The sequence below is a fragment of the Odontesthes bonariensis genome, chromosome 8, assembly GCF_027942865.1.
Source record: "Odontesthes bonariensis isolate fOdoBon6 chromosome 8, fOdoBon6.hap1, whole genome shotgun sequence".
Classification (NCBI taxonomy): Eukaryota; Metazoa; Chordata; class Actinopteri; order Atheriniformes; family Atherinopsidae; genus Odontesthes; species Odontesthes bonariensis.
The window spans coordinates 19211010-19228764 of record NC_134513.1 but is presented as its reverse complement, the minus strand read 5'-3'; the positions used below and the strand labels follow the sequence as shown (position 1 = coordinate 19228764).

The following is a 17755-nucleotide window of genomic DNA, read 5'->3' as shown; positions in this document are numbered from 1 at the left end:
GAGGTAGATCATGGCATCCTCAACTTCAACCCCAGGACGATAAGCAAACTGTTTTGGGTCCTGAAAGGTTTTCACTTGCTTATTAAAGGGATAGTTCGCCTCTTTTGATATGAAGCTATATGACATCCCATATTAGCAATATCATTTATGAACATTGACTTACCCCCTGCTGCATCCTGTGAGCCGAGTTCCAGCCTCGTTTTGGCGTTGACGAAAGTAGTCCGGCTACTTGGCTGGGGCCACAAAAATAAAGCGTTTTGCTTCTCAAAACAATATGCGTTCAAAAGAGTAATACATTTGCATCACAAAATCGTTCATTCAGAAAAAGTCAGACCTCACAATCGCTTGGCGCTATTTCTCTCTCCCTTCGTATCACTACGGGCTGTTTAAACTGTGCAGACCAAAGAGCAGACCGAGCAGTCCCCTGCTTCCGAGCAGTAAACACCGTAACAGGTGCGGCTATCGCTAGGTGGCTGAACGCATTGATATAAAGGGAGGCTAAAATAGCGCCAAGCGATTGTGAGGTCTGATTTTGTGATGCAAATGTATTATTCTTTTGAACGCATATTGTTTTGAGAAGCAAAACGCTTTATTTTTGTGGCCCCAGCCAACTAGCCGGACTACCTTCGTCAACGCCAAAACGAGGCTGGAACTCGGCTCACAGGACGCAGCAGGGGGTAAGTCAATGTTCATAAATGATATTGCTAATATGGGATGTCATACAGCTTCATGTCAAAACTATCCCTTTAACCACCTCCACCTCTTCACCTTTGATGGAGACAGTATTTGGCTATGCTCCTGGTCCTTCTAAAATCCACAGTCAGATGAGAATGGAATCGCTGAAGGAGGTAGATCATGGCATCCTCAACACCAACCCCAGGACGATAAGCAAACTGTAGTGGGTCCTGAAAGGTTTTCATTTGCTTATTAAGGTGAACAGTCTCTCCAGTACTTTCATGATATGTGATGTTAGGACAACTGGTCTGTTACTGAGGGCAAATGCATGAGATTTTCTAGGTACCAGAAGAAGACAGGATATCTTCCCCAGCACAGGAATTTGGTTTCAGTGAGTGCTGATGTGGGGTGAGATGTTGGTGAGGCTGTGTAAAGAGCTGTGACCGAGGTGGACATTGACATTAAGGATGTGTCACAGACAGTATAGTAATCACACTGATAGATGTTTTATGTCTCATTGTCCTATTCCATCACTACAATCAATATTTGTTGCTGTTTGACAAATAAATGTGGGAGGCACAAAGATTCACACAAGACAAAATGCACATATATGTATGATCTTTGACTGCTTATTTACTATAAGTCTTCACTGTGTGTTTGTATGTGCATTAGTGAGTGACTCAGCAGTGTCGAGTGTGCATCTTCTGACTGTGCAGAAAAATCTGATCTGATAAAACAATTGACATGCAGACTAGTATTTTTATTTTTTGTTAACAGTTTAGACTTAACTGTGACATTAAACTATGCTGATAGTGAACTGAGCTCAACCAAAAAAACACAGCTACATCCCAAATGATTGAACTGTAGCCTGTTAGCTGTGACTGTATAATAGAGCAGCTTTGTGAAAATGTGAGAATGTGTCAATTTCAAGGGCTGGGCGAGTTAACTCGTTATTATCGCGTTGACTCGTTAATTATTTAACGCCAATAAATATTTTATCGCACATTAATGCAAGTTTTATTATTGTAAAATTCTGTTGCTGTCTACTGCGGAACCGGAAAAGAAAGACCGTTACAGGTGTGTCTGCATAGACATGATATACTTGTTTCAACATAAAAGCACGCATTTGAAAATAATTTTTTTTTTTAAAAACTACTGCATTTATAGCCAAGTTGAATTGTCTTCTCAGCGTAGTAGTTCCAGTCTAAAATATCACTTAAAGGCAAAACACACAACTGATAGCAGCAAGTCATTCAAGGAAACAGACAGTGGAGCGAGGCTTCTACATAAAAACTACAGAAAGATGCTGATGTTAAAAGTGTGTTTGCACAACAAATGTTATGGCACTTTCATTTATATGGCAGCATATTTAAAATAAAACTAAATGCTAAAAGCTATACGCTACTTTTGGATTCATTTTTGGATTTTGTGTACAAATGTGATTGGAAATCATGCGATTAATTAGATAAAAAAAATTTAATCGTTGCCCAGCCCTAGTCATTTCGCATTGAATCCCGTCTTTGTGTTGGGAACAATTCATATTCAAAAGTCACTAATGATGTGCCAAGACTGTAGGCTAATTGTGGAGACACTTGTAGAATAATGTGTGCCCAAACTGATCATTGCAATACGTTTAATTGACATTTCATTGTAGAAAAATATGGCTGTCTTGTCTCCTGCTTGGAATTTCAGCAGAAGGTCAGCTACTTTAGGCAAATAATTGTTTTAAAATGTCACACTGGAAAAAATGCCCCTCCAAAAACAAGTAAAAAAAACAGCAAATACGTGACGTTTTTGCTTGAAATAAGCAAAAAAACCTGCCAATGGAACTAGTGAAAATCGGCTTGTCAAGATTTCTTGAAATAAGATGTGATATTTGGGACTTTTGACTTAAAAGTGATCTTGAAATTAGCTTAAAAACCTCTTCAAATGTCAAAAAAGAGCTTGTGTCATGTGAAATATGACTCAAAACAAGATGTTTTCAAGACTTTTTCACTTAACAAGATATTCAAGATGTATTGTCTTCAAACAAGTCCCTATATCTGGCTGAAATAGTACTTGTTAGGCAGTTGTGTCTCATATCAAGTGTAATGAGATACTCAATGAGAAAAATATACTTGGTAAGATTTAGATTTTTTCCGTGTTCTTTTCTTCTTTGAGATCATCTGTAACGTCCTTTAGGCAAACATTTGCCTAAAGTAGGGGATAATAAAGAGGTAATCTTGTTGTCACCTAATAGTCAAACAGTCAAAAAGTCAAAGTTCACTTTTGAATATATTATAAAACATTTAAACCTGTAGACATGAAAACAAGTGATTTATCATTTTAGTTGTTACAAATCAAACGGAAGGAGAGTGGATGGTGCGATCTGCAGGGGGCGCATGCTGCATATGTCACAGACAGGTCCAACACTTCATGGAGACTCAGTGCTGGGTGTCTGCGGCAGGATAACGGACAGTGAGGAGGAGTGTGCCTTGCTTGACGGCCGCGGGCAGAGATGGCGTCCTGATGCCGGTGAATAAGCAGAAAAACAGAGCAGAGGGAGGGGAGAGGGATGCGGGAAGCGGATGATGACAAGCCGCACCGTTCAGAGAATCACATGCAAGAGATGACGCCCTCTGCGATGATGGCAGCGCTTTGAGGATTTCTGTGGATCAAGTTTTTCCGATCATGTTTTCATTGTGATTTTTAAATAGGCGCTGTGAGGGGAGGCGGTGGGGGTTCGGTGTCTGCCTCAGCTGTTTCTCCCTCCGGCGGGGCTCTCTGCTCATCCGACGCAGGGAGGAGAGGGCAGAGGGAGGGAGACAGGGGCGATGGCTGCTGGTGGAGCAGGATGCGGGGACACGGTGGAAGAGTGCCGCGCCGAGGTGGAGCGCCTCTCCCGGGAACTGGCGGAGGCCAACCGAGAGAAGATCCGGGCGGCGGAGTGTGGGCTGGTGGTCCTGGAGGAGAACCAGAGCCTGAAGCAGCAGTACGCCGACCTGGAGGCCGAGCAGGAGGTTTTGAGGCTGGAGCTGGAGCAGCTGCAGGAGGTGGGCTCAGCAGGGGTATGGCTCCTTACTTGAAAATTAGGATGATGCATCATTTTAGTTGTGAGGATTTTATGAGCTCACCGTGATTGATGCACATGCAGGCAAGCCACACCGACTGGTCTCTTGCTCTTTGTGCCTGAACTCGGCTCATTACCTGTGGTCTGGTCACACCTACTGGACACTAACAATAGACAGGCTCAGCTCACACTACAGTGACTAGTATGAATACATTGGAACCTGTCATTTTTTAAACTGTAAGCCAATTTAGGGCAGGCTACTGATTGTTCACATTTGTATCTTTTAAAAAAAGTTGTTTTTGTATGTTTAATTAGAATACAGTCATACTTCCTGGAAGACCCAAACACTACATTCTCATATATCAGTTATCTAATGAGTGACAAAACCTATTTTCGTTTTCTTTGGGAAGTTAACTTTTCCCTCTTACGTCATTTTGAGACAATCATGAGATTTCATATCAAACACTGTGTGTTGCGGTCAGTTTCCTAAAGAGAGTTCATGTATCAAATCTAGTTTAAAATCCTTTACTTTGTCAGTTTATGTTGCATCAACATGGTGTATATCCGTAGATGAATTGAACAAACTTGAGGTCAGGTTGTATTTTGTTGTTGTTTCTTTATCATTATTTTATTATCATGTTTATTCTAGAATAGTGCCACTCCAATGGCAGCCCGCTGCAGTAGCTCTGGAAGTATTGTTTTCGTCTTCTTTAGATTTTATAGAGTTTTTTGCTGCGAAAACATTTTTCTGTGCTGGTTTGGATGCTGTGCTGATGGAATGATTTCTCCTGATAATGTTGGCTCTTTTTTAATATCTGTTATGATGTATAACCATGGCAACGGGAAAGTTCTTTACATGTGGGAGCAGCTGATCGAGTTTCCCGAAGCCCAAATAATGCCTGGAGTAATACCCCAAATCTACTTTAGTTGAAAAAGAGATGTCAAGACAGAGCAGGAACAGAATGGGGGGAAAAGGAGGAGGAAGTTTAAACCCTTTCTTCCTTTGATCATCATGGGAAGTGTGAGATCACTGGCTGATAAAATGGAAGAGCTTGAACCTCTGACGAGGATACCGAAGGCATACATTTTTATCTTTTTCAAAGAGACGTGGCTGAAAGAACAGCTCTAACACGTCTACTCATCTTTAAAGCTGTATAGGCAGACGGAGACTACAGACAGAGGGGTAACAGTAAAGGAGAAGGGATGGCAGTACCTCTTAATAACAGATGGTGTAACCTGCACATGTCACTGATACGGAGCGTCTCTGCATCCCAGACATTGAACTGTTGAGTTTTTGTCCATGTTGTCAACTGAGACCTTTGTGTCACTTTGTGTGACATCATCAGCTATGTTATTTCCAAGCTAAATAAACAACGCCCCAATCCATTCATGGTCATCCATGAAGATTTCTACCATATCTCTATGCTATACTTGAGCTTTTCAAACGTTTGCCAGACGATTACAGTAGTATATATTTAATAAAAGTTTATAATGCAGCAATATAATTTCCCTTAGGAGATTGATAAAATATTATTCAATTGGATTGGATTGAATTTGACCACAAAACTAGTTAGTTTTTGGGGGGCTTGTATGAACAAAATCTGATGGCACGCATTCAGCTAATTTTATCTCACATTACTCACTCTGTAAGTATCACACTCTGGCTTAAACTAACAAGTTCTCATTCATTTGCAGTCTCTTCTCAGTTCACTTTAGTTTTGACCGTTGTTTGGTCCAAAACCAGAAAAAAAGCCTCTTTGTAACAAGTTTAAAAATGTATGACTTTGTCGAGCAGCTCAACTCTCTCTGTCTACAGTGTGCTAATGAGCAGTGGTGTGTTGTGTCTGGCTTTAAAACTAAAACAATGAGCTGAAAGATGCTAAAAACCTCCCACTTGCTGTAGGTTAGCTAAGTCTCTTTGGGCACATTACTGCGAGTGATTCTCTTCACATTACACTCAGACATTTGATCCAATGTTCATGTGAAAACATGGATGCGGGCCACTTTCATTATATTAGACAGCACACCTTCTGAAAGGTTGGTCTGTGTGTTGCTTGGTGTGAATGTTGCAAGAATTAAAGCAACAACGAGGACATTTAGCAGCCATCCATTTGTTTTATTTGTACAAATATGAGCTGGTGTGTGACAGGACACTTGTACAGGCACTTCATTCTTACCAGCTGTGTTTATATCCAAACCTCCACCATATTATCATTCAGATTCTACCAAAATTTACTGCTGTTTAGCACAATATCTGACGAAGATGCCCATTTTATTCTGCATAGTATTCTGTTTCAGAGGTGATTTAGCTCCAGTGAATCTCATAATCAATGTCAGCCATGAGCTCCCCTGGCTTGATTTAATATCAGCAATTGTTTTGATCAATAAGATCAGAGAGGTGTTTTCCAGCATGTCCAGTTAGTTTGATGTAAAACAGACAAGTTGGGAAGGAAAGCTGACAATGCAGTTACATCGTGAGATGTGTGTGTGTGTAATCGTCTCAGACTGTAATTTTCTTGTCAGAGCTTTGGCTGACAATCAAGGGAGGGGTGATGAAATTTTGAAGCTTTCTAAACACTTGAAATAACAATCAGCAGCCTCTTGTTCCTTTCGTTGGCTGCTAAGCACTCTAACAGAGGGGTGACGAATAGGGTGACACAAAAAGGGACTAATTGTGAGAGTAACTGCAGTAAAACACATCTTAGCCTTTGTATTCCACAGCTACGACATGCTGTTTGAAAGCACACGTATAGTTCCACGCCACCTTTTAATTTCTGCTACTGTAGGTTACGTAAAGAACTTTTCTATCTACTTATTACTGTACGTCATATTCAATACATTCAGTGCTTTTTCTCAGACATGCATATACTCACACACACTGAGGCCAGGGCTGGAGTAGGAACAACTTTCATTCCAGGAGTTTCATGTCCAACATGACACTTAAGTTTAGATAAGGCCTACTGTTTCACTATAGATACAAACATTGGTTGGGTACTACAGCTTGCTCATTACCGTCTCTTTACCAGTGGACTGGAGGATTTACTTATAGGGATTCAAGGATTCTTCATTGTCATTTTGACACATGTTAAAAACATGGGGTAAAACGAATTAGTTGCTCTGGTCCTGGTGCAAGCCCAATATGTTAGGATGCGTTGGTTTTGCGAGGCGAGAGGACTTCAAAAACAAGGCTTGATTTATTAATCACACAAAAACAGAACAAGGTTAACATAAGGCGCGGCTGAGCCGGATGACCAAACTAGATCTATGAAAACAAAACATGACTAAGACAAAACAAAGAACATGAGGCAACAGGAACTACAGGGGTCCTCCAGAGTTCAACAGTCTCGCAGCTTCCAGGTAGAAGCTGTTCCTCAGTCTGGTGGTCCTGCTCTTAATGCTCCGCAGCCTCCTGCCTGAGGGGATGGGGACAAACAGTGTGTGTGAGGGGTGAGTGGGGTCCTTCATGATGCAGGAGGCCCGCTTCCTGCATCTGGAGGTGTAAATGTCCGTGGTGGTGGATAGGCTGTGACCCACAGTCCTTTGTGCAGCTTTCACCACCCTCTGCAGCGCCTTCTTGCGCAGAGCAGCTGCCGTGCCACACGGTGATGCAGGAGCAGAGGACGCTCTCCACCGCACAGCTGTAGAACGATGCCAGGACTGAGCTCCCAAGTCCGGCTTGTCTCAAAATCCTGAGAAGGTAGAGGCGCTGGTGTGCCTTCCTAATCAGGCAGGAAGTGTTGTTGCTCCAGGTGAGGTCGTCAGTGATGTGTACACCCAGGTACTTGTAGCTGGAGACCACTTCCACCGCTGTCTCTCTGATGTACAGGGGACGGGGGACTCCCTTCTGAAGTCCACTGTGTTCCACCTCCATGATGCGTCTAACCACAGCTCTGTTGTCGGCAAACTTCACAATCAGACGGAAGTTTCGCTGAGCAGTCGTGTGTGAGCAGGGTGAACAGTAGGGGGCCCAACACACAACCCTGGGGGCAGCCGGTGCTGAGGGTGATGGGGGAGGAGGAGACACCGTGGATTCTCACAGACTGTCTGTTAGAAAGAAAGTCCAGGACCCAGTTGCAAAGGGTGGAGCTTAAGTCCCAGTGTATTGAGTTTTTGAATCAGGGTCTGTGGTATGATTGTATGGAATGCTGATGTGAAGTTCACAAAGAGCAGGCAAGCATAAGAGTCCTTGTTCTCTAAGTGGGTGAGGGCTGTGTGGACTCCTGTATGCATATTGGTGCGGGTCCACAGTGACGTTGATACAGTCCTTGATATGAGCCATGAACACATGAAGCCAGCTTCTTCTAGTCTTTTCTTCATAAACTCCAGCGCTTCTAAGCTTCTCACACTGGTAATTTGAGTTTGAGGTTTAACTTATTGATCTTCATAATGATATATTAAACTGCCAATGCAGCAAATTTAAATGATTTATTTGAAATGTAAAAATAAATGTCTTATTCTGAATGTACATTCACAAAGATATAGATACTGAGTAATAACATTAGGTATACCAATGTGTTAGATCCCTGGTCAGTAAATTATATTGTGAACGGAGTTTGACTTGCTCACACATCTTTGAAATTGTAATGTTTATGTATAGAGCACACTTCAGTCTTGACAGTTTACAAAAGTGAATCCTTTATTGTGGAAGCTATTTATACTTGCACACTGTAGCCCCCCGTTCTGTTCGGGGTCAGTCTTAGAAGGGATAGCAGCAAGATGTCTTTTGTTTAAAGTTATCATTACGATGTGATTGTTGATTGCTGCAGAAAATTATATAATCTGCATTTCGATTTGTCCCTGATACTCTTTGCTTTCACTGTTCAAGTCTGTCTTCTAAAATGAAGGTTGTACAATTTATTATCTTTTGTAAACAAATAAATAGAAGCATATCAATAGAACCCTTTTTTTAAGACTAACCAAATAACTTCTGTCTGCTTTGCAGACTAACTGACTGAATAACTTAATAAGATCTTCTTTCGTTTCCCTCCGATGCCAGTCTCTGCTCTAACTGTTTATAGGAATCACAAAAACTTTGTCATTTCCCTCTATACTGCACTGCAATATCATAACAGTATTGACTGTTGTGATTGTCCTTTCAGTAGGAATGAAACAAGTACAATATTGACCATACTGGTCATATGTATGAAGCTACAAATGAAATAACTATATAAAAAAAGAAGTCCTCTTGCAAAGAGGGGCTGATTGTTGTCAGCCGAGAAGTATTCCATCTCATTGATCTCCAGCACAGTCTACCTTATTTCCATTATGCTTCTTATGAGGTTCTTTGCCAGCTCAGGTGTGCATACAGACAGAAGCTATGCTGATGACACAGAGACAGACTGATTAGTCTCAGTAGGAGTATAGTCAAAGTATTTTTAAAATTTTTTTTTAATTTGGATTCCCCCATAAGCTGTTAGGTGACCCACCAATATTCAAACTAGAGATGGGACCAAGTCACACATGTGCAAGTTTCAAGTAAGTCCCAAGGAATTTTTTCTTGGACAAGTCAAGTCAAGTCAACTCCCAGATAATATTGGCTAATTTGACAAGCACTTACTGGTCAGAATGGATCTTCAAATGATGAACAAAAGTCGAGTCTCGAGCCTTTTATCTTTTGTCAAGTCAAGTCACAAGTCATCAAAACAGCGACTCGAGTCGACTCGAGTCCAAGTCACAGTGACTTGAGTCCCCTTCTCTAATTCAATCTAATACAATGTTTTTATGTTTTGTAAACCCTCTTTCATAGTATGTCATCCAGACAGTTTTATCAGTTCAATATCACCTGGAATTTGCATGACTTTCAGGTGATCATCAAATTGGTCATTAATTAATTCTGGAATCCCTCCAGTACACAGCGGGATGTGCGGCTAGGAATTATCCCCCTTCTGCTGAGAATTGTTCATAACAAACTGTGCAACTTCAGTTTGCTCTTAACACTTTTGAATGAGTTTCTCCACATACTCCGGCTTCCTACCACAGTTTAAAAACATGCATGTTCAAGATTTCTAAAGCACTACAACTTAGTGACAAGAAGTTGCAGCAGCTCTTATCGCTTTGTGTGTATATTTGTGGACATTTTCTTGTGAGCTATTTCTTTAGAAAACATTGATTTTTGTGATACTCTTCTGTGCTTGTTTGAAGCACTTTACTTCTGACACCCGACATCTGTTATAACGAGTTACCAGGAAGAGTTTTTTTTACAAACAGAAGCAGCTAATTAAGCTTTCAAAATGCTTAATAATGCCGGGTAAAAATACCCCAGATCCCATCTCCTACTTTGATCATCATTGGGAATGTGAGATAGCTAACAAACAAAATGGAGGAGTTTGGAAGACACATCAGATATGTGGAGAAAGTAGCATCAGTGTTTAACTGAGACATGGCTACAGCAGCATATACCGGATTCCACCGCCTCTCTGCCCAGCTTTAAGATGATAAGGACTGAATAGACATCTGAAGCAGGGGCAAAAGCAAAGGTGGAGGTACTGCAGTGCTTATTAACAATAGCTGGTGGTATTCTGGACATGCCCAGTACACTGAACTATGAGCTTAAAGTTTCTGTCTATATTATCTACTGAGTTAATTCACTAGTGTTATTCAGGTAGTGGTGTAAATCTCACGCTGCACCGCAGTTGATGCTGTCAGGGATGTCATCAGCTCAGTCATTGCCAGGTTACAACATCTCAGTGTCTCCTTGGTGATCACTGCAGGATTTATCTACATCTCATTACTCATTACTCATCTATCCGTTGCAACTTTCCAACAGTTTGTCAACCGCTCCACCAGATAAAATAAAACATTGGATTTTTTTCTAAGCACATGCACATAGAATGCATGTATGAGATGCATATCGCTCTGCCTGTTCTCTCGTAAAATCAGACCACAATCTTACCTCCCACTATACACCCATTGTTCAGCAGCAATCTGTGATTCAATTCAATTCATTTTATTTATATAGCGCCAAATACAACAAATGTCATCTCAAGGCACTTAAATAATAAAGTCCAATTTAAGCTAATTGGAATTCATCCATCCATCCATCCATTATCTATACCACTGAATCCGTCGATCGGGTCGCGGGGGGGCTGGAGCCTATCCCAGCAGTCAATGGGCGAGAGGCGGGGTACATCCTGGACAGGCCGCCAGTCCATCGCAGGGCCACATAGAGACAAACGAGACAAACAACCATGCACACTCACACTCACTCCTAAGGACAATTTAGAGATGCCAATCAACCTAACATGCATGATTTTTTTTTGGACAGTGGGAGGAAGCCGGAGTACCCGGAGAGAACCCACACATACACAGGGAGAACATGCAAACTCCACACAGAAAGGCCCCAGCTGGGTGTTGAACCTGGAACCTTCTTGGTGTGAGGTGACGGTGTTAACCACCACACCACCGTGCAGCCTAATTGGAATTCAATTAATTGTAATCATAATTATTCATAAAATAATCCAATTCGTTCATATAGAGCCAATTGAAAAACAATTTCCTAGCTAAGGAAACCAACAGATTGCACCGAAACTTGTCTTCAGTCAAATCTCCCGTCCTGAGCGTGCCTGAGGCGACTGTGGAGAGGAACGACTCCCTTTGAACAGGAAGAAACCTCTGGCAGAACCAGAACCAGGGAGGGTGGCCATCCGCCTCCACCAGCTGGGGTTTGAGAAGACAGAAAAGAGGGGAAAAAACCACTGTAACAGTATTTAAAGGATATCTGCTGGAACAGGGAAACACGAGTTAATGACCACAATAATGTCACATATACATAATATCATTTGAGAAATTGAACAGGGGAAAAAGAGAGTAAAGTGAGGACAGGTGTGACAGATGAGGCCCCCCAGCAGTCTGGGCCTATAGCAGCTTAACTATGGGATGTTTCAGGATCACCTGAGCCATCCCTAACTATAAGCTTTATCAAAAAGGAAAGTTTTAAGCCTGGTCTTAAAAGTGGAAAGGGTGTCTAAAACGTTTGGGGCAATGGTCTCAGGAAGCTGATCAAATTCATCTGGAGTACTTTGAGGCCATGGACTGGATGACTGTCATGGATCTTAACACAGCCTCACTAATGTATGGGGAAAGACCTCCTATAAGGAGACCTCCCTGTCCAGCCTGTCTGTCTCTAGCAGGTGAAGAAGCAGTTGGAGAGACCAAACCAGAACAAGACTGCAGGTCCAGATACTGTCAGCCCAAGGCTCTGAAGGTTTGTGCGGAACAGTTATGTGGGATTCTACAGCACCTCCTCAACTTTAGCCTAAGTCAGGAGAAAGTTCCAGTGCTGTGGAAGACATCCTGCCTTGTTCTGGTACCTAGAAAATCTCATGCATTTGCCCTCAGTGACTACAGACCAGTTGCCCTAACATCCCACATCATAAAAGTCCGTAAACTTATCATCCTGGGGTTGGTGCTGAAGATGCCATTATCTACCTGCTTCAGTGACCCTCCTTCCGTCAACAGGAGGCTATCTCACGCGAGACATCACGTCACGTGACGTTTCAAAATTCCAACCCGTTAGTAAGCTAGGCTTTGCTGTTGCATACAACTTCATTTCACTTTCGAAAGAAATACTGGACTATGTTTGTAAAAAAAACGGCAACGAAATTGTGAATTTCCAGAGCGAGTTACTCCACACTCTGTAATCAACTCCTACGGACTCACGGACGTTATGTCTCGCGTGAGATAGCCTCCTGTTGACGGAAGAGGCTCTGATTGAGAGCAGGTACTGGCTTGATTAAATTCATTCTGGACTCTATATCCGACCACATGAAGACCTCGGGACACTTCGGTTTGGCTTTAGGGACCCTCTACTCACTACCACGTAAGTGTTATGTTGTTTGGAGCTGTAGAAGAGGTATAAAAATAGCGTTTTGTAGCGGCGAAACGATATGCCCTCATCACTTGCAGGCTAACGACTTTTGGCTAAAAACGGTCAAATCGAAATTCTCAAAACACATCCGAATGACATGATTTTGATGTCAACTCAACGTATGTACTCCCAATCATCCCGTAAATTGATCTAAAGTGCATTTTACTCCGTATTATCCCTTTAATACAGTTCAACACAGTTCAGCCTGTTATGTAAGAAGCTGCAGACAATAGAATTGAAAACAACCATGCACGCTGACACTCACTCCCAGGGTCAATTTAGAATCACCAATTAACCTAAGGTGCATGTTTTTGGACTGTGGGAGGAAGCCGGAGTACCTTAAGAGAACCTACACGTGAACAGGGAAGAGCCTGCGGACATCCCACAGAAAGAACCCAGGTCAGATTAGAACCAGGTTACCTTCTTGCTGGGAGGAGACAGAGCTAACCACCACAATACCATGCAACCCTTTCCCATTTTTCTTTCATGAATTCCTCTTGACATACCCCTGTTCATTTTCTTATTCTTTCACAGTTGATCATGCTTCGTTGCATTCCTATCATTCTATAATGCAGAGCCTGGGAGCAGCACAGACAAAGACACATTTAGTGGAAACAAAGTCTTTTATTATTTGAGGATTTTGCAGAGTACTAAATGACTTTTTACTAATTTATCATTAAACTGCTGCTGTGCAAAGTAATGATATTTTTTGACTATTTTCACAAAAGCCTGACAATTATTAACCCCTTGAATACTCATCTCTTTTTGTTCAATAACTTATAATATGTTCCATGAAAATATGCTTGTACTGATTTTTAATGCTTACATGTAACGCCTGTTCCTTGTTTGATATACTGATATAAGGATATCCAAATCATCCCCACCTTAAAGTACAATTCATATTATTACATTTTTTCTATTTGTGTTTCTTCTATTTACTATTTATCTTGTTTGAATGTAAAACTTGTCATAACACAATAACTGTCTGAATGTACCATGTTCAAACGTGATAACACTAAAATATTACAAGCACAAACTCAAAGAGAACAAATAAATGAAGGAATATGGTTTAATTGCATGATTTGATGTAGTTTTCTTGAGGTGACATATAAAGGAATGCACTAAGAAGGATTTTAAATTGCACAGAGAAGACATCTTCTGCGGCAATATAACTTAGGTGACCCTCCAGCTGATAATTATGGCATTCTGCACAACTCCAGTGACATCAAACTGAATAAACAAGGCCAGAATGAACTAGTTCTAGTATTTCTAACTGACGTAAACCATTGTCGTCGTCTCTGAAGCACTGGGATATGGATATTTGATGCTTCATGGGGCCTTCAAAATGCCTTGTGTGTGGGATGTATGATGGGTGGACTGGTGATGAAAAATGCAGCGAGTGCATCAGCACAGCCGACAAGGCTAAAAACAGAACAGGACTGATTGACCCATGGGGATGCTCGGTTACTCCTCTGTGACATCACATAGCCAATGAGAGGCCGCCCTAGGTGGCTTGTTGTCATCGGACACTGATTCCAAGTCAGCTTTCAAGCTCCTTCACTAACCAGGGTATCATCTGTAGCAGGCTTATGAATCCAATTACCTTCACAGCAGCAAATTAAAGATTGTTGAGATTTGGTTCAGGCCCATAGTAACATATGGAGCTGTTGTTCTGCTGCCTGGTTTGGGTTGTGTAAAGTGGTCTGATATTTTGTCCATTCACTGTAGCCTGTCAGCGGCAAAAAAAATCCTGTATGTCAGGGCTTCCTCCTTCAGCTCCCTGATAGTTACTGAATGAATGGAACAAAACACGTTCAGAAACACTTAAAGGAGAACTGCGGTATTTTCAACATTAAGCCTCTTTTCTGAGTCGTCTGCAATGTTTTAGAACCCCCCTCACCGCTTTTTTGATGTTTACTGCTGTCTCCGGTATTTGCCTGATACTAACCCCTTTCACACTGCGACCCGCTACCTTAGCGGGTCCAAATTGCACCTTCGACCCGCGTCGAGCAATGTGAACGCTTGGCGTGTTGGTGACCCGTGTCGCCTGAAGCCGAGTTCAGGGGGCGTTGCCTAGTGGCAGAGCATCACACGAAACACAGAAAATGCTGGGCGTGTACACTGACGTAGGCACAAGCCATGCATCGGAGGTAGGGTTAAATACACCTTGAGGACTCGTTTTTCCAATTGTATATGCAGTTCATGGAGAAGTTATTTTACGGGGTGTGGATGGTTACAACGTGGGATGCCGCCGAAGAACATATGCGGAGAATACAAGAGCACTATAGTCCCCGACATGTGGCGGTAAATAACGTCCTCTGCTCGGAGGCTGAGGAGCTCACGGACCTCCTTGTCTCCCCAGTTGGCCATATTAAAAAATGTCTCGAACTTGATGTAGGCTAAAACAGAGTAAAACTTGTCCTCACTTGTCGCTGTTGTTCTGAATCAGCTGTCCATTCTGTCTTTTAAACTCCTCACGTCACGCCCACGTCCGACCCGCGTCGATTGCGTTCACATCAAACTCGGCTCGGCAAAAAGACTAGGGTCCGACGCGGGTCGAAAGGCGAGTCGAGTTGACGTGGCAGCCCGGGTTGTCAGTGTGAACGCAACAGCGGACACGCTAAATTCACGGATTAAACGCGGGTTATTCGTCAGTGTGAAAGGGGCTTTTGATTCATCTCAACCTGCTTCAGAATGGCAAGTACGGTGCATGTCCTAAAAGGTCCGTAAAAGCACCATAAACGTACGTTTTCAAAATAATCAACTCACCGGAGTGGTTACTGGTGTGCTCTGGTAATCCATGTCAAATTTCGTTGCGAAAAGTTGCTTCTGTCGTGTTTTATTTGACATTTTGTACTGGATGTTCGTTGATATTACTCCGCCACCGCTAAGAAAATAGTTCGAGCATGAACGAGCTGCCAAATAAAACACGACAGAAGCAACTTTTCGAGAGAGTTTTTTGAGAGAATTTGAAGCAGGTTGAGAAGAATCAAAATTAGGCTAATACCGGAGACAGCAGTAAACATCAAAAAAGCGGTGAGGGGGGGTTCTAAAACATTGCAGACGACTCAGAAAAGTGGCTTAATGTTGAAAATACCACAGTTCTCCTTTAAGAAGCAGACTGGATGTTTGAAAGATGCATGGCTGTACAATAGTCTTCAGGCATGCACACACACACACACACACACACACACACACACACACACACACACACACACACACACACACACACACACACACACACACACACGTCATGAATTATTGATGACTGAGGCCATAATGATTTCTTGATGATTCCTGAATAAGACGGCCAACCACAGAAAATTACCCTGTAGGTTGTTCGACAAGAAGATTACTTTAGTCCATAGTGTTTTATTGTTGACAGCCTTAGCCGTTGTAGCCAATGCCTCATGCATCAAAATGTCCACACCTACCAATATGAGGTCCAACTCTTTATCTACTATACCACCCATTACACAACCCAGGGGTCTTTTGGCCAGTTGGTATGAAAAGGTGGTGGAAAAGCACCCCAATTGATTCTAATGTTGAGGCTGCATCAGGCTGCATTCGCTTTTATGACCTATTTTGTGGCTTTGTTCAGGGATAACATTTCTATTTCCATTTATTCATTTAGCAGACACTTTTATCCAAAGCCATATATGGGAGTATGGGGTTCAGTATTTTGTTCAGGGACACTTTGATATGTGGCAAAATACTGGGAAAATACAGTCAAACCAGTGGTCTTTCAATTAAAGTTCAATGAATTAATATGAAAGTAAATTAGTTTAATATTTTTTTTTTTTTTTTTGGTGAGTTAAACAATGGAATAATGGGAAATAGGAGATATGCGTTAACAATAAAGGGATGGATAGATGGTGTGAAAGCAAAATAAGGGAGTGGCACCAAGATGTGATTACTCCTCACTCCTGTCCTCCATATACTCCCCTCTTCCTCTCCCTCCACATTTACCATTCTCATTCTTCTTTCTTTTCCTTGCCAGCTCTCTGTCATCCTCTTTCCTAATCCCTTAACGAAGTAGAATGTTAAAAAGGATGCCATCAGGCAGCTGTGCGCCTCTAGAAAAGCAAGGGGGGAATGAGAAAGGGAAGATGGAGTTAGAAAGGAAGATATGGATGATGTAAAATGGCTATTGTTTCTGTTGTCTTACTTCTCTGGATATGTGAGTTGAGGAAACACCACTTGTTTAAATTCCTCTTTACTACAACCTGACAATGAACAGCTGCTGTTCTGTGTGTATAATCCAAAATCAATTATTCATCATTGTATTGAACATCTGCTTGGCACGGAAATGCAGAAACTCGATGTTTGTCATGCTTTAAAAGCTTCACAATATCACTGATTTAGGTTGTTTTTAGCTAAAAAGCTAAATCCAATGTCCAACATGTATTGGCAGGAATGTAATAAACAACAGTTTGTGTCCTCCTCATCTCCTCTACTGGGTTACACAGTCATTATTATTATCAATCCATCCATCCATCCATTTTCTATACCTGCTTAATCTAATTTAGGGTCACGGGGGGGGGGGGGGGGCTGGAGTCTATCCCAGCTGTCATTGGGTGAGAGGCAGGATACACCCTGGACAGGTTGCTAGTCCATCACAGGCCCTCGCAGAGACAAACGAGACACACAACCATCCACGCTCACACTCACTCCTCGGGACAATTTAGAGTGACCAGTGAACCGAACATTCAATTCAATACAAATTCAAATTCAAAAATACTTTATTTATCCCAGAGGGAAATTAAATGTTGATGTAGCTCAATTAAATCAAGGAGTTATTATAGATGCTGATGGCTGTGGGCAGGAAAGATTTCCTGTAGCGGTTCGTTTTGCATCCAAACTGAAGAAGCCTTTGACTGAAGAGACTCTGTTTTCCGATAACAGTCTCATGGAGTGGATGTTCAGGGTTGTCCATAATTCTCTTGATTTTATGCAAAATCCTTCTTTGCATTATTGTCTCCAGAGGTTCCACAGTCGTCCCCAGAACAGAACCAGCCTTCCTTATCAGGTTGTTGAGTCTTTTTAGGTCCCTGGTTCTGATGCTGCTGCCCCAACAGATGACGCAAGAGGAAATGACGCTCTCAACAACAGACTTGTAGAAGATCTGCAACATCTTGTTGCAAACCTTGAAGGACCTTAGCTTC

General features: G+C 42.0%; 1 protein-coding gene across 5 annotated transcripts in view; it reads left to right on the top strand.

Annotated features, from left to right (window-relative positions):
• Positions 1–3087: 3087 nt before the first annotated feature.
• Positions 3088–17755, top strand: part of LOC142385455 (protein bicaudal D homolog 1-like) — a 60441-nt gene continuing 45773 nt past the window's right edge. For 3 of the 5 annotated variants that reach the window (XM_075472009.1, XM_075472008.1, XM_075472007.1), the window contains exon 1: positions 3088–3707. In XM_075472009.1, coding sequence (XP_075328124.1) covers positions 3489–3707 — 219 coding nt within the window. In that variant the 5' untranslated portion in view covers positions 3088–3488. Of the gene's footprint in view, positions 3723–17755 lie in introns of all 5 variants that reach the window. The other 2 variants (XM_075472006.1, XM_075472005.1) reach the window with 1 other exon arrangement.